Source organism: Haliotis cracherodii, unplaced genomic scaffold, assembly GCF_022045235.1.
Source record: "Haliotis cracherodii isolate W230 unplaced genomic scaffold, xgHalCrac1.p SCAF_5, whole genome shotgun sequence".
Lineage (NCBI taxonomy): Eukaryota > Metazoa > Mollusca > Gastropoda > Lepetellida > Haliotidae > Haliotis > Haliotis cracherodii.
In genome coordinates this window covers 30960803-30983758 of record NW_027266308.1, presented here as the reverse complement: position 1 = coordinate 30983758, position 22956 = coordinate 30960803, and the positions used below count along the sequence as shown (strand labels likewise).

The 22956-nt window shown below is 41.9% G+C and overlaps 1 protein-coding gene across 1 annotated transcript in view; it reads right to left on the bottom strand.

The window, feature by feature from the left end:
- Positions 1-22546, bottom strand: part of LOC139443316 (TPR repeat-containing protein DDB_G0287407-like) — a 53051-nt gene extending 30505 nt beyond the window's left edge. The window contains exons 1-18 of the mRNA XM_071224296.1: positions 22228-22546; positions 20878-21054; positions 20483-20620; positions 19419-19457; positions 18913-19102; positions 13608-13751; positions 12363-12799; positions 11353-11514; positions 10501-10605; positions 9892-9959; positions 9650-9731; positions 9262-9401; positions 8611-8673; positions 7828-7876; positions 7507-7649; positions 6683-6851; positions 5259-5354; positions 4386-4534 (exon numbers count right to left, since the gene is read on the bottom strand). Of these exons, the coding sequence (XP_071080397.1) occupies positions 4386-4534; positions 5259-5354; positions 6683-6851; positions 7507-7649; positions 7828-7876; positions 8611-8673; positions 9262-9401; positions 9650-9731; positions 9892-9959; positions 10501-10605; positions 11353-11514; positions 12363-12799; positions 13608-13751; positions 18913-19102; positions 19419-19457; positions 20483-20620; positions 20878-21054; positions 22228-22494 (2618 nt within the window). The 5' untranslated portion in view covers positions 22495-22546. The remainder of the gene's footprint in view (positions 1-4385; positions 4535-5258; positions 5355-6682; positions 6852-7506; positions 7650-7827; positions 7877-8610; positions 8674-9261; positions 9402-9649; positions 9732-9891; positions 9960-10500; positions 10606-11352; positions 11515-12362; positions 12800-13607; positions 13752-18912; positions 19103-19418; positions 19458-20482; positions 20621-20877; positions 21055-22227) is intronic.
- Positions 22547-22956: the final 410 nt, after the last annotated feature.

Sequence of the window (22956 nt, the reverse complement as noted above, 5' to 3'; positions counted from 1 at the left end):
CAATAAGACTAAGACCATATATGCCCTCTTGGGTCCAGCTGCACGTCACGCAGGTAAAAACTGTTGAAGGTTTTTTGTGAGGCCCACTGACAGCTAGAAACTACTTGTTCTACTGAGACTGATGTCCATGAAGCGAGACTCGTGGCTAGGGCTCTGATTTCATGAGCTAAGCAGGATCCGAGACAAGGCGTGGAATTCTGAGCTTGTGTATAACTTGATGCAACGATAGCTTTTAGCCAGCCCGCTAATGTAGCCTTGGTGATGTCCTTGTTGGAATTGGTCTTACAAGATAAGAAGAGTCTCCTTCGATGGTGTCTATGTGGGTCTGTAGCCGTGAGATAGAACTTGAGAGCTCTGATGGGACAAAAGAGTCTGTCTGGGTGATCTACTGTTGGTCCTAAGGCAGGAATGCGTAAGCAAATAGACCCGTCCAATCCATCTATGGTGCGTCGATCTGGTGAGCTCTTGGGTCGGGAACTGGGCTGACAAAAACCGGAAGTAGGTTGTTCTGACAGACGGCAAATAGATCCAGGTGTGGTGTGTTCCATAACTTGGTTATCCAAGCGAACATCTGGGGATGTAGTGTCCATTCTGTTGCCACTACTCTCCCCTGGCAGGGAAGGGTGACGGCAAGGATGTTCAGTTTCCCGGGTATATGTCTCGCTTTCATCCGGCAATTGAAGGAGTCTGCCAGGGCAAACAATCGTGTAGTCTCTGTCATCAGGGAGCTGGATCTGGTTCCTACCTGTATCTGGATGTAGGCCACTACTGTGGTGTTGTCCGTGTCTATGAGGATGGACAATTGGGAAAGATGTATCTTCCATGCCAGGATGGCGTAATAGATGGCCTTCATTTCCCTGTGATTGATATGAAGGTTCTTCTCTCTGCCGTTCCAAGATCCCTGTACCATGAGATCGTCCATATGGGCTCCCCATCCCGAATCTGATGCGTCTGTGAATAGATGGTGTTCAGGTGTCGGAGTAGTCAGAGGGATGACTCTCATCACATGCTCTCTGTCCACCAATGCAGGTCTCGTACTAATCTAGGAGGTAACTCTAAGCTGTAGGATCGCATAGAGTTGATCCATGTATGTAGAGGACGTAGCATCAGCCTTCCTCTGAAGGTCATATCCTGTTGAGTTGTTAAGTTGCCTAGAAGAGACATCCACCACCTCAGAGACTTGCCGGGTTGACTAGAAAGTGATTGAATCATCTTGATGTCTTGTCGAATCAATCCTCTAGTTAGATATCCCCTGTTTAGTTGGAATCTTGCTCCGATGTATATGATGTCTTGAACTGTAGTGGTTTTGGACTTGGTGGGATTGACTAGGAAGCCTAGGTAGGTCATAAGTTGGATCAAGAATATCATGTTCTGATGTAGCTGAGTTTTAGATGATGAAGATTTCTGGTCCCAGGGACGTTTCTGGGGATTGGAAGATCAATGGGCTTTGGCAGCTAGGTTGGAATCGTTCCGTAGTATCTTGTCTGACTTCGTCTATCACGTGTCCCAATTTCCCGTTGAATTTCGTGGGAGCTGATATGGGTTATGACATTATCAACCTCTTGGTTTGGTTAGAGACAGCTTTGGAGCAGATCTTGGAATAAAGTTGTTGACGCTGTAGCCATAATAGTTGTGAAGACATCCAGAATTGGGTGGAGAATAAGTCTTGATCAGTCCTCATAGTCATGGGCGTGTCTCCGGTTATGCTTCATAAGATGACTGTAATGGTGGAATGATGTGTCTGATTCTGGTGGTTGATATAAGCACCATGGGCGGAAACAGCTTTTTTTAAAAGGGGGGGTGCACAGTTAAGATCTATTTATTCGTCTTTGGTGGTAATTTATATAGAAACAAAGATTTTTTTTTTAATAAAAAGGGGGGGTGCGCACCCCCACATCCCCCCTCTGTATCCGCCCATGACCACCAATGTCCATTCTGGAAACCGATGTCAGATCCTTAATCCGCGAAGGAGGTAATGTGATACTTGTGTTGGGTTGCCTACCATCTTGTCCTCATCCAAACTTTGGAATTCTGGAAGCCGAGCCTCGTATATATATCTTTCGCTTTAATGGAGGTAAGGGTAGTCGTTCATCATGTTTGAGCTTGTTTAGACTATCGGACATCTGGTCTACTACCTTGCCTGCGTAGCTAGGCCAGGGTAATGTCTGACAAATGTCTGACGAGACAATGTAAAAGCATGACATATCCCATATTCCGGCATCTCTGTCACAGGAGGTAAGAGTACAGGCATAAGATGGTATAATTCTGTTAGTTCTACGAATGTGTAACCCTACGTGTAATCCTACTGGGTTGAGTTGTCAACCTGATCTTCAAAGCACTCTGTTTCCACTTCCGAGTGACCGTGGGAAGTTCCCATGGGGAGTGGATAATCATAGTAGTCCTCCGTGTCTACAACATGGGGTTTGTCATCCTCCTGTGTCCATGATCAGGTGTGATTAAACTCCATGCGGCTTGCAATGGTCCGTGTCTACCGGTAGCCATATGTTAGTTATCTTCTCGGTCGGCAGACCGGTCAGTTGAACGGTTGGCTGGACGATCTCATGTAGCTGCTTGGGAGCCGCCAGTTCATAAGGTAAGCCGCTGCTACCATCAGTGTCTTAATAGTCGGCTGGCTGGTCGGCTGGCTGGCTGGCTTGGTTTGCCATGGATGGCTGGTCCATGGATACCGTGCGACGCCTGTACGGTATTGTCTCATGGTAGGGAAAAGCCTGCTGGCTTATACCCGGCCGTACGGCTCAGATGGCTGGTCGACTGGAGAAGGCCCTACGGCTGTGAGTGTTGATTTGACAGATGGCATCCCTATGTGGTCTCGTAACCTGGGAATTCTTCTTTGCAGGAGCTATCTCCTTTATTCTCTCTATTTCTTCATCCAGGGTTGAGAGCTTAGCCTCAAACATGTTCTTTATCATCTCCTGCTGTTCTTTGAAGAGTTGATAAATTAGACTCATGGAGAGTGCAGGAGATGGTTGATCAACTGGAGAGGGAGAAACGGGTGGAAGCCGATTTCTCTGCTGTGATGACCTCCACCTTCTGCTTGGCAGCCTCGTGCCTCTTAGCCTTGGTCAGAATCGGCTATCTTGATGATGTTTTTTTTAAATGTGTTGGCGCACTTCTCACATTTCATTTTTCAATGCAAGTGCAAGTGCCTCTGCACTTCGTGAAGTCATTATGAGGATCTCCCAAGATCATGAAACGACCACACTTTTTGCACCCGGGGGTAAAGGTAGACTCCATTTTGACCCCACAAAGCACCAGTTATACTTACGTGCGCGCGATCGTCACTCCAGAAGCAGCTTACTAATATCTACTTATTGTCAGTTATTATAGAAAACTATTAGAATAATCTTAGATTAATGTGACTTACTACCATGTCCTAGATCATTACTACTATTACAAAGGGTTGGCTCTAGCACACACAGGAAAAAAAGTGAGATTGCCGCCTTGCATATGTCATAGCTTGGGTGGTTATGATGCTACTTGGCAACAACTAGTTGTGTGTAATTGACAGTGAAGAGGACTGATGAAAAGTTTAGTTAGTGTGACTGAAGCCAAAATACAGGATTTATGGCAGAAATGTAATAGATGTAATTCTCAGAATTTCTTTGTCTTTATTCTGGTCTCAACTAAATGTAATCTCAATAAGCATTTCACTGAAGTTAATGTTTCTTTGGAACACTTCTTGTCTTGTAGGTATCTAATATTCCATGTGTTGATGAACACCTCCATGCTATAGTGGATAGAGCATCAGCCTGGAGAGTGGAAGGTAGGAGGTTTATTCATCCAGTGATTCACAGTCAGTATATAAATCAGGCCTCTATCAAACACATGTCAGTCGCTTTATAAGTGCAATACTCTTGAATGTGACACTAAACCATATTTCACCTCACCTCACCTCCATGTTGATAGCTAACAGTACAAAGTATAAGAGGGCAATATTGGTGAGCTGAAATTCAGTTGTATAATTTGTTTGTTGTTTAACGCAGCACTCAGTTATATTTCAGTTATATGACGGCAGTGTGTAATTAATGCAGTCTGGACCAATTCAGTGGTTGACATCCTGTGCATCGATATATGCAATTGAGATACGATGACATGCATCAACCAAGTCAGCATACCTGACCACCCTATCACTTTAGTCTCATCTTACGACAAGCAAGTCCAAACAAGATCTCCACAGGATCAATTCAAAAATGGGGTCAAATATAAAGGGTTTGTCATCATTTTGTGGGAGTAAAGTCAAAAGTTTACAAGACAAAGCCAAGCATGGGTATGGTGCTAACAGACCAAGAATCATAAACAGGGATCTGTACCTAAGCGATGCACCCTGAGACCCAAACAATATGCTAAAGGGTTGCTGCACTTACGTCCTCCAGTACTTCATCACCTTCTTGTGCAACTCCTCTCCCCTTTTGTAGTTGCCACTGTCGCAGTCGCTGCAGGCCAGGTAGTACTGGTGCTCTGCCAGAAGCTCCAGGCGCTGAGACTCCTCCTTCCACTTTCCCTCCAGATTCTCCTGCAGAATACAGCCCAGCCCATCAGACACTATCTTACAAAGCCCTTCATTCATCCCAGATTCTCCTGCAGCATACAGCCCAGCCCATCAGAAACCATCTTTCACAGTCCTTCATCCATCCCAGATTCTCCTGCAGCATACAGCCCAGCCCATCAGAAACCATCTTTCACAGTCCTTCATCCATCCCAGATTCTCCTGCAGCATACAGCCCAGCCCATCAGAAACCATCTTTCACAGCCCTTCATCCATCCCAGATTCATCTGCAGCATACAGCCCAGCCCATCAGAAACCATCTTTCACAGCCCTTCATTCACCCAGATTCTCCTGCAGAATACAGCCCAGCCCATCAGACACCATCTTTCACAGTCCTTCATCCACCAAGATTCTCTTGAAGCATACAGCCCGGCCCATCAGACACCATCTTTCACAGCCCTTCATTCACCCAGATTCTCCTGCAGAATACAGCCCAGCCCATCAGACACCATCCAACACAGTCCTTCATCCACCCAGATTCTCCTGCAGCATACAGCCCAGCCCATCAGACACCATCCAACACAGTCCTTCATCCACCCAGATTATCCTGCAGCATACAGCCCAGCCCATCAGACACCATCTATAACACAGCCCCTCATTCCCAGACACCATCTAACACAGCCCTTCATCCATCCCAGATTCTGCTGCAGCATACAGCCCAACCCATCAGACACCAGTTTTGCAGTCTTACCAATAACTGTGTAATGCGCTTCAGGGTCCTGATACTTCCTTCAATGCAACTTGCCATGTCCATGAAGAACCTCACATTTTCCAACAGGAACAGCAGCTGAAACAATGGACACAATACAGTTCAACACCTGATGCCAAAAGCACTTACAAGAAAAAACACCCTGCAACAGTCAAGCACTGACATCAAGCAACAGTCAAGCACTGACACCAAGCAGCAATCAAGCACTGACATCAAGCAACAGTCAAGCACTGACACCAAGCAACAGTCAAGCACTGACACCAAGCAACAGTCAAGCACTGACACCAAGCAACAATCCAGGACTGACACCAAGCAATAGTCAGTAAATAGTCAAATACTGACACCCACAAACAGTAAACACTGACACCAAGCAACAGTCAAGCAATGACTACCACAAATAGTCAAGCACTGACACCTAGCAACAGTCAAGCACTGACACCCAAAAACAGTCAACACTGACACCAAACAACAGTCAAGCAGTGACACCCATAAATAGTCCAGCACTGACACCCAGTCAAGCACTGACATCTAGGAACAGTCAAGCACTGACATCTAGCAACAGTCAAGCACTGACAACCAAAAAACAGCCAAGCACTGATATAAAGCAACAGTCAAGCACTGACTTCAAGCAACAGTTAAGCACTGACACCAAGCAACAGTCAAGCACTGACACCAAGCAACAATCAAGCACTGACATCAAGCAACAGTCAAACACTGACACCAAGCAACAGTCAAACACTGACATCAAACAAAACAATCAAGCACTGACATCAAGCAACAGTCAAGCACTGACACCAAGCAACAGTCAAGCAACAGTCAAACAATGACACCAAGCAACAGTCAAGTACTGACATCAAGAAAAAGTCAAGCACTGACATCAAGAAACAGTCAAGCACTGACATCAAGCAACAGTCAAGCACTGACACCTAGCAACAGTCAAGCACTGACACTAAGCAACAGTCAAGCACTGACATCAAGTAACAGTCAAGCACTGACATCAAGCAACAGTCAAGCACTGACATCAAGCAACAGTCAAGCACTGACTTCAAGCAACAGTCAAGCACTGACATCAAGCAACAGTCAAGCACTGACATCAAGCAACAGTCAAGCACTGACATCAAGCAACAGTCAAGCATTGACACGAAGCAACAGTCAAGCACTGACACCAAGCAACAGTCATGCACTGACATCAAGCAACAATCAAGCACTGACAAAAAGCACCAATCAAGTACTGACACCAAGCAACAGTCAAGCAATAGTCAAGCAATGAAACCAAGCAACAGTCCAGCACTAATACCAAGCAAGATTCATACATTACCACAATACAACATTGACAGCCAACCCATGAAACAGAAGAAAGTATATGTGTAGCTTGTACTTCAGGCTGCAGGATCAGTGTGACTTACTCTTTGCCCAGGTGTTTTTGACCGATCTTTGGGTTCAATGAGGCTGTCTTTCTCCAGGCAGTAAACTTCCACCAGGGCCTTGTCAAACGACTTCACATACATGTCAGCAATGTCTGTAAACGTGTGACCAGTTGACTTCCACAACTCAAACAGCTCATATTCATTCTTCCTGAAACCCAAAGCAGAAGACTAGCATTCTAATAAAGAAATAAACGACGATACTGTATGATACACAATCACCACAAGTCGTATTTTTCTTATGAGATATCATAATTATGTTCTGTCTCTTTAAGGATGTTAATATATTGTACAAGTGTTAAAAATATTGACCCCTATATGAATAATGATGACTCCCTCAAAACAATGTGACCTAGGCAATGTTGGACAAGCCATTTTATGAACTGGGGGGTTAAGTTTGGCATTTCCTGAATATTTTAACAATTTTCACATTGATTATCTGTACCTTTTCTCCCAAAACATTTTGTCATATCTCTCCCACCCTTGGATGCGATCGTTTGGCCATTGCATTTGTCAACATTTCACAGCTACATCTATTGGGAACAAGTTGCTAGACCCTTCCCTCTAAAAAATAATGTTGTTCAATTTACAATGTCATCATGGTTGTGAGAGCATGTTTGAATCTCCAGAAAATGTTAGAACAGTGTTTTAACGGGAAATAAACCATGCTTTGTTCATCATTATTCGTAGCGATTTATCATGTATTCGTAGCTATCTATATTGAATAGTAATGGATACATATATACATTGACCACATACATGACATTTGACATATTTATTTCATAATACTTTATTTCAGAACATACCCGACCAGGAAATGAAACATTAGCAGATCGCTGAGCGTTGTAGTCAGACCATCCTTATCATCGATCTGCTTCTGTAACCATGACAACTCCATAGCAGGTCGCCTCAACAATGACTTTGCAGGTGTAGGAGATATGTCAAATGCCTGTTAAAATATTGATAATAATTGCATGATTCACTAAAGACATAAACTAATCAAATATTACCGTCCTGACACAAACAGCCTCTATTTCTATTAAGTTTAGCACAATGTGAAATTATAATCACATGGGGTAATGATTTGGAAACATTCACAGATATTTATTCTTGGTGGTACAGCTTACCTTTCTCTTTTTATCAAAGTAGCTGATGAGACATTTTGCACTAGCTGATCTGAAAAGAAGAAATTATCAAGGATTCTAAAGTAAGCGCCCTTGGCAGGTACACTGGGACAAAAATGATTATTTTATTCAAACATTGGGATTCATTTAAGGTTCTTTTTTTTCTTCAAAATATACTCCATTCGGACATATTTTGACATTGCATAATATAAAACTAAGTATCAGGCCTCTTCTTCTTTATGGTCCTTTTATCAGTGATATACAAGTTAACTCTACAAAGCCATACCATTTAGTTATAGTGAGTGAGTTTGATTTTACGCCGCTTTTAGCAATATTCCAGCAATATCACGGCGGGGTACACCAGAAATGGGCTTCACACATTGTACCCATGTCGGGAATCGAACCCGGGTCTTCAGCATGACGAGCTAATGCTTTAACCACCAGGCTACCCGACCGCCCCCAAGTTACATATGTATAAGTCATAACCATATTAACATGAACTGGAATTTCTTTAATTCCATTTTGGGAACATGCTGAAAAGTTGGGTCCTTCTGAGAAGGGGGACAAACATGAGTATCCTGTACCTATTCTGACCCAGAATGGCAAAGTGTGATAATAAGCATGACAGATTGATCTTAAACCCTGACGGAATGATTTTAAACCCCGAATGCACACAGGGTTACAAGCATGAGATACTGGGGATCGATTCTGATGCAGAATCCCCATAGGGAGACAAACATGATGTACTAGAGATCTATCCTGACCTGGAATCCCCACATTTCCTACCTGTCTTCTGTCAAGTTCAAGTATCTCTCCGCCACAGCTTTACCAAGCTCAGAGAAAGCAAAACTGAAAGTACATAAGGACAAAATCTTTCATGTTTTACACAAACACAGTAACTGTTCCTGCACTTACTTACACATATATTTCAGCAACTGAACAACAATTAGACCATATATCAGCTTACACCATGTTGACAAGCAGGGACACAGCTCAAAGTCTCAGTTTTCCAGAATAGCCACACAGTTCCTATTGTAAATTTCTGGCAGCCATCACAATTATTTTAGGTGAAGACATAATTTCTCATTAATATACCTTATGTAAAATCTAAATCTGGCTAAAGATTCATACATGTCTCTCATTAGTGCAAAGTAACAAAATAACCTGGTCAAATCATCCAAGAACGTCAGTTTATGTAGTTAAGTTTATAAGACGTAAATTCAAATATCAGATTATGTGGTGAAAGTGGCAACCGTTTCTCAGTTGCTGTCTTCAACAGGTCAAACTGACACATTTTGTATTAATATTTGTTTTTATCTCGAATGAAATATATTAAGTATATTTACATAATTATTAAAAGAAATTCAATACTCTCAGCTAACAAATAACAAACATTCCAAGACAGTAGAGTTGATGAGATAGGAGGCAAACAGTGACCTGATCAGTCCTGACTGGACAACCACATACTGCTCCAGGGCAAAGTACAACGGTGACCACACATGGGGAGAGAGATCCAGTATCTCCTTCAGTTCCGTTTCAGTCAGACCTTCATGAGACACCTGAAGTAACTTCAGTACCTACAACAAACAGTTGAACAATTAGGTCCATCCTAACTGTACAAATTCATATTTGTCCACCTTTCGCAACTTCACATTTAGGCCTACTGCGTCACAGTCTGTGTTGTTCAATACTGGTTTCCAGATGTTACGCAATTTCTTGTTCTCATCCACCAAATTTACATCTTGTTGTTAGCCACTCAATGAACAACATTGCTAATAGCTATCTAATGTACATGTGCCTTGTTATCTATATGGTTGCTACCCACCTCCTGTACAAGATCTGGCTGTTCTGCTGTGTTGTAATCAGACTCCAGTCTCTCCAGGACTTTCACACAAAGATCACGAATGCTGTAAAAGAATCATTTTTCACATATGAAATTAACCTGGTTAATATTGACTGACATGGACTACAAATCAATGCAGATACTCTGTATTTGTATACATCTCCACTTCATTAAAACATTTCTCTTTTCATAACTCCTACTAAATCGCTGCACACAATTTTTACCTGTTAGATGTCAAAAGGTCATCTATCTTTTCATCCAGTTTCCGAAACGACCCAAACACAGACAGTTCCTGCAAGTCAAAGAGAATAGGCAACAAAGGTGACAAAAAGGTGACCTCTAAAATATTGATCATGGTGTCACAACGACTGTTAAGTGCAGATGTCATTTGATTTCTGATACAAATCTTTAGATGTTGAGGCATGTAGTTGGTGGATGGGTGGGTATGAAGGTAGGTAAGTAGCTTTACTTGTTTTCATCCAGTTCATAAAATGATGACACAGAAATAAATGCTGATAGCACAGGTTATAGCAAATATAAAACGTCATTGCCTGAGACAACCAGTCTCGATTATCTGCCAAAATAGATTGCATTGGGCACAAGAAGAAAAACTGGTGAAAATAATATGAATGGATTGTGAAAATCAGTGACAGCACCAGGTATTCGCGCAAAGAGTAAGGTTTGTTTGTTGCATGGTGCAGCACAGCAGTACTCCTGCAAAGCCATGGCAGCCTGTAAACAAACCAGAATATCTGGTGACTCAGTAGTGCATTTACAGATGTTTAGCAAAATTTTGTTTCGCAACACAACTAATTTTGGCACAAATTACTTACAGCTATAATAATCTTCAGGAAGAGGGCGTTTTCAGTCTGATCCTTGTCAACAATCCTCTGCAGCTGTTGCTTGGACAACTCTTTTCCACTCTCCTTCAGTGTTTTCTGTACACAGAACAGAGAGAGTAAAACAATTCCTCCCCACTCTCCTTCAGGGTTCTCTGTACACCGACAGACAAACTACACAATGCCTATCCCACCCCCCCACCCCCCCAACCCCCATCCCTTTCAGGGTTCGCTGTACACTGACAGACAAACTACACAATGCCTACCCACCCCACACACCCTTTCAGGGTTTTCTGTACACTGACAGACAAACTACACAATGCCTACCCCCACCCCCAATCCCTGCCCCCTCCTTCAGGGTTCTCTGTTGTACACTGACAGACAAACTACACAATGCCTACCCCCACCCCCAATCCCCACCCCCTCCTTCAGGGTTCTCTGTACACTGACAGACAAACTACACAATGCCTACCCACCCCACACACCCTTTCAGGGTTTTCTGTACACTGACAGACAAACTACACAATGCCTACCCCCACCCCCAATCCCTGCCCCCTCCTTCAGGGTTCTCTGTTGTACACTGACAGACAAACTACACAATGCCTACCCCCACCCCCAATCCCCACCCCCTCCTTCAGGGTTCTCTGTACACTGACAGACAAACTACTACACAATGCCTACCCACCCACCCCACCTCCTTTCAGGGTTCTCTGTACACTGACAAACTAGACAATGCCTACCCCCCTCTCCTTCAGAGTTCCCTGTTTACATTGAATAGACAAAACTTGACTTCTACAATCCTGCTGAGTTCTCAGTACACAGAACAGACAGACTAGAGAAACTCACCTCACATAACTGCGTCCGGTCTTCCAGCTGTAGGCCCCCTAGGGTTATCTTCCGGTATTTCCTTGCAGTCACAAGCTCCTCTATAATGCCTGGCTCAGTGTCCAACACTGACACCACAATCTTCACATTATCTGGAATTTTGTCTGGTAACCAGGACACAGGCTGCAGAGAGATAATTACATAGGCTGTAACCATGGTAACTCATCAAACATTTCTTATAAAGTTTACATAAGTTTCGTTTTTAAAGTTTCTGCAAGCTTTTCATATTTCCTACATTTAATCTTTCATGACTACTGAAAGAAAATGTCAGCTATATGAAATATTGTTATCAATCTGACTATCAATAACTTAGCCATGGACTTAGAAAACAAAGTATGATACAAACAATTCCAATTAAAAAATCGTGAGGTTCTGTCCTCATCATTTAGATCACTTGCAAATTGCTTTCATCATATATTATCCTTAAAACAAAGCAGGAGGCAGTTAATTTTGCTGATAACAGCATCTTGTCTTTTATGGACACAAAATATCAAACAATTAGTATATGGCCAAGCTTAAGACCTCTTCAGATAAGCAGTTGGTGTAGATAAGGATAGTTCATAGCTATATGTGTATTCAAATACTGGCAACTTTGTTTTTGACAACAGAATTGGAAAAACAGAATTTGCTGACATTGATAGTCAGTCCATAATCTGCAGCCAAACCATCCTAATATTTGAATGAAAATATGAGACATTCCAAAGTACAGAGGAAACGATAATGCTTAGTGTTACATTGTTGATTTTCATTCATTAATTCCGAAAAATTGTTGAGGCTGCCATTGCTGAAATTTAGATAAATAAATCTGCAATGATTATTGTGCAAGAAAACAACTTATGACATCTCTTTTTTTAGTTTCTTCCATTACAATTTGTACAGAAAATAGAAATACACTTAGTGGATGTTATAACTAGAATATACTGAAAAAACACTGAAAGACAAGTTTATGCTATGAGACCTTTGCAACATACCTTAGCAATCTTCCCAAAAGTCTCTTCTATCTTGTCTAGTCCATCAATCACTATGACAACCACCCTTCCCTCTGTCCTTGCCCTATCTAGTTCCCCCATCAACAGAGTCATCATTTCACGAACATCCTTCGACTTCTCACTTTTCTTCTTGTTGTCCTCCGAATTGTTATTTGTATCAGCCTTGTCCTTAGAACCATCCTCTTTCTCTTTTGAACTTTCAACTCTGCCCTTTGAATCCTGATCTGTGTCTTCCAGGGTTACTTCACCTTGATCTCCTTGACCCTTGTTCTTCCCCGTGTCTTCTACGGCAGGTTTTTTTCCCTCACTGTCTGTACTCTTTGTTGTATCGTCGGTCTTTGATTCTGAGGATTCCTGTTTCTTTTCTGGTAGAGCCTCTGTGATTTCTGTTGTCAAACGTTTCAAGATGTTTGTCTTTGCTGTGAAAGTAAAGGGTCAAGTTGACACAAATAGTTTTGTAATCATCTCAATTCACAACTGGTTCTATCAACAAGTTCTAAGTCAGAATTCAGGAAGAGTTATAACATGGATCTGATGTCAGAATTCACGAAGAGTTATTGAATGGACCTCTTGTGTGACAATTCAGGAAATGTTACTGCAGTACATGGACCTCTGATGTCAGAATTCAGGAAAAGTAACTGTAGTAAATGGACCTATAATGTCAGATTTAAGGAAGAGTTCGTACAGTACATGGACCTATAATGTCAGAATTCCGGAAGAGTTGCTGCAGTACATGGACGTCTGATGTCAGAATTCCGGAAGAGTTACTGCAGTACATGGACGTCTGATGTCAGAATTCAGGAAGAGTTACTGCAGTACATGGACCTCTGATGTCAGATTTCAGGAAGAGTTACTGCAGTACACAGACCTCTGATGTCAGATTCAGGAACAGATACTGCAGAACATGGACATCTGATGTCAGAATTCAGGAAGAGTTACTGCAGAACATGGACATCTGATGTCAGAATTCAGGAAGAGTTACTGCAGTACATGGACATCTGATGTCAGAATTCAGGAAGAGTTACTGCAGAACATGGACATCTGATGTCAGAATTCAGGAAGAGTTACTGCGGAACATGGACATCTGATGTCAGAATTCAGGAAGAGTAACTGCAGTACACGGACCTCTGATGTCAGAATCCAGGAAGAGTTAGCACAGTACATGGCCCTCTGATGTGAGTAGTGTTATTACATTATGCCCTGAAGACAGAATTCACTGGGACTTACTGCTACTATCTTTACTGGAGCCGATGAAGTGGTAGGCTATAATTGCTGTTGGATCTGAGTCCTGGGCCTGAGAGACCCAGTTGGCCAGAAGCGATGACTTCCCCTGCCCTGCCTCTGCCACCAGGACAACCTTCTCTGTTATATCTGTAAGCAGAACATGAAACATACTACTTTCCACAAATATATTCCATTCCATAAGATCATGTTTGTATTCAACATAAAATGCCTTTAAAGCTGAAGGTTGACACATGACTATGATATTAATGTATGCTGTCAACTGATTCATCAAAGTTTATTAAGTGCTTATCAATACAAACTGAACCTCACAACATTTATTTTTGGAGTCAAATATAATTTAAATCCTGATTCATACTAATTGCTACTAATCTCTTCATACTAATCCCTCTCATTTTTCCAAAAGGTAGTGATAACTTTCTACACTGTGTTCCCGGAGAACAGAAAAACAGCTCACCATAACGAACACCTGGCCTGTGCATGCGCATCAGAAATGTGTGACCAAGCTGGTATACTCAAATACATATTTTATCTTATTCTGACTCATAATAATTTCTTGAATCCCTCAGAAGGTGGTGGGTTCCACATGTGTGCATAAATCAGAACAAGATCTGTTCAATTAACCCCTTGGGAATGTGATAGTCTTCTTAATTTTCTTTAAATCCATGCAGGGTACCACTACCTACTCTTTAAACAATCAAAGTTTAAAGAGGACATAAAACTCGTTTTCACTCATGCTCTGAATTATGAAGTAAAACAGGGGACATAGACTCTTGCCCATTGTTTAATGGACAGTAACCTGACATCAGGACGTCTGCGTGATAATGGGTGAGAACTAGTAGAACGGTCTATCTTCTAGTAGGCACTGTCAGTTGTTGTGCAACTACTAACAGTACATATTGATGAATTTCAGCAACATCGTATGTGGAGAAGTCTCTGAGACAGTGATTAGCGAAGACTGTGTCCAATCTCCAGAAACAACTTTCCATAATTACTGGGATGGAGCAGTTCTGTTAAGTGCTAGGATTGATAAGGCTCTCACTTCGTGCTGACTGGATGCTGATGGTGGATCCAGCCCTGCTGTCTTGTAGGCTTTAACTGCTCTCATCCAGAAGAAGATGATTGTTCTGGAGACTTCTACTGCACTATTCCTGGATAACGTAATAATGGAATGAACAGTTTTCTTAGACTTTGTCTTCTGAAACATGTCCTCTGTGATGCCCAAACTCTGCATAGTGACAAATCTTCGACAGTGATCTGATCCCAGGATGGATGAGAGCAGAGGGATATGGAATTATCTGTCAGGTTGACCTGGTAGCTGATTCGTGGTGATGAAATCTCAGACAGATGAGCAGATGCATGTTCGCCGCTGTCAAGTCTTGTACATGAGAAATCAATTGCATGTTCCTCTGACATTCTGCCTGAAATGGCTAGGGCAAGTAGAAATAGTGTCTTCTGGGTTATATATTCAAAGTCAACTTGTTGTAGAGGTTCATAGGCATTACTGGTTAGGTGGTTAAGTGCCACATTCAGATCCCAGGCTTGGGGCCCCTTGTCTTGTGGCCTACGAAAGGCAGAAGACTTTCCTCCTCACTTGTTATTGGGCTGCTTTAAAACTACATCCTCTGCATTATGGTTTATACATAGAGTTCATCGTCTGGGTTGATTTGATCAACATCCAGCCTTTTGAGTCTTGCACCACGTCCTTGATTGGATTCTTGAGCTCGTTTAACATCGCTTGTTGATAGAATGTGACATTGTTAGGCCGAAGAAGGAACGTCTAGTAGTCGTATCAAATTGTGCTAACTTCTTGTCTTCCACTCTGTAATATCTTAGTGTCTTACAAAAGAGTGTAGTCCTTCTCTACTTCTGGGGCCCGGAGGAAGAGTGTCATGCCATGGAGATTGAACTTTTTGAGGATAAACCTGGTGTCCTCGAGTTATAGTGGCCTTGGTGAAGGAGGTATCACGTTTCTTCGCTACTTGTGAGACAGGTTTCATTGGTGGAATATTCAAAGTGACACTGTCTTCCCCTTTGATACAGTAAGTATCAGAAGGTGAAGAGTCTCTGGACAGTGAATTAATGGGGTGTCTATCAGTGATCCAGGCTAGAAGTTCATAATCCTCACAGATAGAAGAATGATCTTCCAATTGGGGGTGACTCCTCTTCAAAGGTAGACTCGATCACATCCTCTTCCTGTAAAAGGAACAAGGGGTTAGGGTTTGGAGCTGTGACATCTCTGTGACATTGACGGGGTATGCTGTGTTGAGTCATTCATTGAAGTCGTCTCTCAAGAAGATGATGCAGAATGAGATAATTCCCTCCGTTAACAGTAAATCTTCTTCCTCTGTACTGCAAACAAGGACCAGAACAAAGGACGAATGTAATCCAAGCAAAAATATTTATGACAAAGGGTTAATTTTGATAGGATGGCTCGGATTACATATCTCGGAAATTTTCCCCAAACACTCAAGTGCTGTGAAATTGAGAGAGTGACGATTATACGGGCTTGGTCACATGTTTCTGTTCTGGTGCACATGAGCAGACGAATGGTTTATGTGAGTGAGCTGTTTTTATGTTCTCCGGTAACACATTTCAGGAAGTTCCACTACCTTTCTGAAATAGAGAGAGATAAGGAATTAGTATGAGTCAGGATAAGGAAAACTATTAGTAAAAATCTAAATATATGTTACATTTGTATCCTTATCCTTCATTACTCCTTAATACATTTATTGCTTTCTTTGACAGAGAAACAGGGCTCTGTTAGGTCCAATTGAAACAGAAGTTCCAATCTGTTGTAAGGCAGACCCATTCACACATCACCCCGGTACAACATAGGTCCTGATATATAGTAATGTAGGATAAGCATATAAATGCAAAAAATATTTAGATTTTACCCAAATGTTTAAGCTTATCCTGCATTACTCCTTAATGCATCTGAATCGGACAGTACAGAGGTGGGCATAGCTTCAGATGTGACCCATCAGGAAATATTCGTCCAGCACAGCTCTAGCGAGGAACGGCAATCAAAGGACCAGTCATGTCCAAGGAAGAATGAGCGGATATCCCGGTAAAAGGAAACAGAAAACAGCATTCGTTAAGATCTAAAAGCTGACTTACCAAGTTAATGCTTGTAGCATAAAGCCCCACTGTCTGGTGTGTGAACCCTGCGAGAGTCGGGAAAGGCTGTCTCTGGACAACTGGAGATGTTAGTGGCATCTGGGATTGGCGACCTGCTGGGCGACGACCAGAGGGCCAAAACTGTGTATGCCTTCAACGTCCTCCATGGCCACGTCCTGCAGGTAGTGACTTGCAAAGAGCAAGTCGGATCACCAAAAGCATCCATCCATGAAGGCTCTGATGAAGCAGTATCTTGAGCCACCTGTCCCGAGCTACTGATAAGAGGTCTGAAACAGGGCTCCTATGAACTGAAGTAAGTACAGTGGGGTGAGGTCTGACTTTACCTTGTTGACTATCCATCTCAGCTGATGGAGGAGGCGCCTGGTAAAATCACGATGAAGAAGCAAGGTTGCCGAATCCAGATGATTCAGTAGACAATCATGTATGTATGATTCAAACTGAATGATCCACAGGTGGAGATAGGAGGGATACATGCCACGTGGCCACTGAAATGCCAACTGGGAGGACTGCCCATTGGTGGTGGACACCATTGCATTGGAACCTGAGGAATCGGCAGTCACTAGGATGGATAGGGACATGCAGGTACACATCCTGCAGGTCGAGACTCATCAGGGAACCATTGACATTGATTCTGGTCATGAGAAGTCTCAATGTGGTAATGCGGAAATACGGCAGGTGGCGAAGGCACTACAGGAGCAGGAGGCATAGGGACCTCAGGAGATGTTGGAGGTGCAGGAGCCGCTTGAGACGTAGAAGGCGCCCAAGGCACAGGCTCTGACTGAAGTTTAGACACAATTTGAAAATAGATCTCAGGCACCCAGGACTGCTGAAGCATTGATTGCATAAATAGCATGCATCCTGGTGGAGTCCATGAACAGTGAAGGCCGGGCCTGAGGAGGTATCTTCAGGAAACCAGGCGCTGATAATCCAGGAGGCGCAGGTTGATAACCAAAACCCATTTGAGCAGCAGACACAGGCACTGGAGGGAGGAGACCCATTGGTGCAGGCGCTAGCATTGCAGGATGCGCTGGGGCTGTCAGGGTCCTTGGAGAGATCATAGGAGCCTGGGAAGGTGCAGCCAACTGGATGTGGATCGGCACCTGGGAAGACGTGGAAGACATGATCAGCTCCCAACCAAGGTGGTACGTCGAGGCGTCATTGCAGGAGTCTCTGGTACAGTGGAATCTTGATCTTGGTATGATGCTTTCAGAACACCTATTGGTACTTGTTGAAACTTGGCGGGGATAAGGGGGAGCAAAAAGAACACTTTCTCTTCACTGAGCACAACTTAGTGCAGTCTAAATGCAAGGGGTGAGGATCCATTAGCGACTTCTTGCCACGACAATCAGAACAACAAGCAAGCATAAATCCACAATTTAAGCCACATGTTCCCAACAAGAGAGAGAATAATTCAATGTTTTAAACCAACATAACGGCAGTGAAAACAATAAAACAACTTTAATACCCATTAATGGTTGATAGAAGGTAATATTAAACAATTACAAAGCCATGAAAGTGAATAACAGTTGGAACAACAAAGCACAAGTAACATCACTGTGACAATATGCCACAAACATGTGCAAAATATTGATGCAAAAATATATTGTAAAACATGAAGACATCAACCAGAAGGAGGAGATAATCACAAATAAATCATGAAAAAAAAAACAACCACAAGGATGAACACAGATAGCTGGAGCAGGTTATTAAACACAACTATTCATCCTTGTGACAAGCAGTAATGTGGAGATCGGTGATATCCTCATTTCCATGGTCACATGAGTACTGTGTGATGGGGTCTGCCTTACAACAAATTGGAACTTCTTTTTTACCTGGACCTCACACAGCTTCATTTTTCTGTCAAAAGAAAGCAGTATTTGCAATTAGGAGTAATGCAGGATAAGTTAAAAACAATAATTTCTTAGAGTAAAAATATCATTTATACTTGTACTGGTACGCTAAAGCAATGAGTATGAGTCAGAATAAGGTAGAATAGATACTTCATCATGGTTGTAGCAAAACATGCTAAAAGGAATAAAATGTCAAAACTACGAATGATCATGATCATGTTGATAAAGAATTGCAACTTAGGTCATGTTTTCAAAATGTATCCCTAAAGTTTGTGATACTTCCAAACTGGCTTGTTCACCTGAGGACAGAACTGTGTTAAGTTGTTGGAAGTAGTGGTCGCCACCGATGTACAGAGCCTGTCTGGACGCCATGAAGGCATGATGATCAGCCAGCTCCAGGAGCCTCTCAGACTCTGCCTCGTCCCCATCTCGGGTGAGCATCACGTTGTTCAGGTGCTCCCAGATAGCTGTGAACATGTGCTTCGCTCCCTGCAGGAACAGGGACAAGCAGACAATACAAGCAATGCATCAGCACACAATACAAGCAATGTGTCAGCAGACAAAACAAGCAATGTGTCAGTCGACAATACTAGCAATGTGTCAGTAGACAATACTAGCAATGTGTCAGTAGACAATACAAGCAATGTCTCAGCAGACACTACAAGCGATGTCTCAGCAGACAATACAAGCAATGTGTCGGGAGACAATACAAGCAATGTGTCAGCAGACAATACTGGCAATAAGTCAGTAGACAAAATGAGCAACATGCCACTATTCAATATGAGAAAATTCCAGCTGTACTTACTTCTTTAGGGTTGAGATAGTCCATGTGCACAGCCAATGTCTGTCAACACCAATGAGCATGACATAGAAATAAGTATCAGACAACTGCCTAGTTAAGACAGTGGTCATGTTAAACATCAAATGACATATGGTATAATAAACAACTTATTTTCAAATCTTAATATTCAAAGAAGTGTCTCCACAAATAAATGTCTCGTGTAAAGGTGAAAGTATTTTTGTACAAAGAAAACATTATTAGCTGTCGACTGGTCTCAAGACCGGTCACAGATGGTGTGATGTAATCTGTGTGTGAGTCTATGTACCTAAGTCAATAGGCTTTGGGTACATAGGCCTGCACATGGGTACATCACACCATATACCTAGAGGGACCGATTAACAATGAATTTATTCTACCAGCATAACTTTCACCCTCTTATCTAAAATATTTCCATCAGCAAATGATGTAAACAAAAGTTATTGCCCTTGCATTACAATCCGATATGCCTTTTAATGCCATCAACCTTGTCAATAATGTTATAGAACAGTTTATACCATGTCCATCACCTTGTCCCTGATGTTGCATAACACAGTTTATACCATATCCATCACCTTGTCTCGGAAGTTATATAACAGTTTATACCATGTCCATGACCTTGTCCCTGATTGTTTGATAGGCATTACTTAGAAGTTGACGGATGACAAGATAGACACAATTTACTGTTAATCCTCTACTGTTAATCCTCCACTTGCTATATATATTATGCACTATGTCCCTCATTCAGTCTTGCTTGACAACGGTATAAGGATCTATACCGAAACGTCGCCTTTTACAGTATTAAAGAAGTTGTTATCCATAAAAATTGTGTCTATCTTATCCCTGATGTTGTGGAACACAGCCTATACCATGTCCATTGTCCCGGAAGTTATATAACAGTTTATACCATGTCCATGACCTTGTCCCTGATGTTGTATAACACAGTTTGTACCATGTCCATTACCTTGTCCCTGGTGATGTAAAACTCAGCTAATACCACATCCATTACCTTGTCCCTTGTCATGTTTAACACTGTATATTATGTCTATTACCTTGTCTCTGGTGTCATGTATCCTGTCCCTCAGAGATGCTAGTCTCCTTGATGCCTCATCCCCCTCACTCTGATACCGCTTGGCTCCTTTGTCATCACCAGAGGTTTCTAGGATTGATGCCCTCTCTTCATCATAGCTCTGATAACACATGAAGGTTTTGTAACTTCTTGCATACTTTGACATTCCTTTCATATCATGTTTTCCGAAGTTCAATACAGTTAATTGCAATATGGACAATTTTACTCTTATCAAATTATTAATGTGTGATATTTGCTAATTCATGTTCTAATTAAGGTGCTGACTCTAAGCATATTTCACAGTGACACCTCTGACCCCCTCCTCCTCACCTCAGAAATTTTAATTGTTGTCCCCTTAATGATAATAAGCTTCCCTACCTTGTCTCTGAAACAGATGCATGCTGGCAGAGCTCCTGGATTGTTGAGATGTCCATGTACAAACTCTAGCTCTGTCACACTCCTGTCTCGGAAGTCCTCCAGCCATGGATAGCGGCCCACTGCATTGTCAATGTTCCTTTGGATGTTTTTATTGTCAATCCCATGCCAACCATAACGCTAAAACAAAAAGAATAATATTATCATCATTTATATTTTAACATAAAGAATTTTTTTAAAATTTGAAAATTGCTACCTGTCTTATAAGACCAATTTAACAGTCCCAGTGTTTCTAAAATAACAGGCCCTTGCCTCGAGAAGATGGGGGCCTTTTTACCTGCCTTGTTCCATAACCTATCTAAGGTAACAGGTTGGTATTTAGCTGTGCATCCATGTTGTTGTTTGAAGCTGTCTAACAACTGACCGTCTAACATATGGGAGGTTACATATATTCTGATGAAGATTATGGCTCATGTTGCCAAAATATCTTGTCCCATTAAGGTTAATGTAAAGGATTAAAGTTCACAGGAAAACAGTATCTATAAATCAAGGAAATCAATCGGATTAACTTTGATCTGTGCTCAATCACTTTAGAGACCAACAAAAACAAACAACACTCTTCCCTACACACATAGTCAGTAGAGACCCTGTTGCGGTATGACTAGTTGTTCAGAAACTAGTCTATACACTTTTCATCAACCTATCATTTCATGTGAATGGACCTATTTTTTCCATGAGATATTTTGCATATTGTTTGAAAACAGGAATACATGAATGCATATATAATTGATTTTTATCAATTTCAACAATAAATAAAGTTTAATGCAGCTATTTATTACAGTTGATATTCTTAGCCTAGCAGACGATGCTTCATTGGTTTGTCATTTGATCTGAGTATTCTATCCCACTTATCTCTGATACAATTACTCATGCTTACTGCAATGAATATGTAATAAATCAGTTGTACAACATTGTACAAATGTGTTACCATTGTGCTACATCATTCATGCAGATGAAGTAAAACATGAGTAGATAATGTAAAGTCTGTACAGGAAGGGATACCTCATTTGGTGCTACTTACAGAAAAACATATTTTTCCTCCACATGGTCATTGAGATTCCAAGGATAAATTTAAAAACAAATTTTATTCAATACGGTAATACAATTGGCATTCAGTTGTTTATAGATTCACATATCTTAAAAGTATAAAATCAGCAATAAAACACTGTGCGGCCTCAAATGCAAGTTGGTATTGAAACTTGCTTTCATCTAGGCCTACCAGACTACATTAGTAACAGCGCGATAACATCGCTGCTTGTGCCCGATATAACTGCCAAAATTAATAACGCATACCTGTCCGTAGAATCCGACAAAAATATCACATCGATCTAGCTCTCTGAGGCAAATGCTGACAGTCTGGGCGTTCTCAGCCGCCTCCGACGTGATTCCCCATCTCATGTCCACAGCCACAAATTGAATTCCCCGCGAGTTGCACAGGTGGTGAATCTGGGGGAAGTATTTCCGCGTTAGCTCCTCGCGCTCCTCCTCCATTCCTCCAAAAGGGGAGGAGAAAAATATCCGACATGTTCGAGGGTCCTTTAGTTTAGAAGTTCCCGTCATAGCATCGGTGACCAGATGTGAATGATAGTCTTGTCAGTGTCTTGTCACCGGTTGTCATCCAAAACAGGATGTAAACAATAATAATGCATAGATGTAAAACATGGATTGCAAAATGAAGCGAAACACGATATTCTGCGTTAATCTCGCGAAGAATAGCCGAAATCAAATCAAATCATTTACATTTTCATTGACAAGGTTTGTTTTCTCCTGATTGTTCACCAGAAGCGGCACTACGCATTTTTTTATTGGACATAATATATTTCATTCCACGGTAACCATGCCGTCGTGGTCTATTTGTAATAGTTCTGTAAAAAGTACGTGTAAATTGGTCCTTTACATACGTGGGCACATGGGAGTTTATGGGTACAGAAACTGCATAGAAAATTAATGCATTTCAAATTTTGTCTAAAATTGTCTGTGACAATTCAGTTTTTGTATATGTGTTTTACTATGAGGCACCGT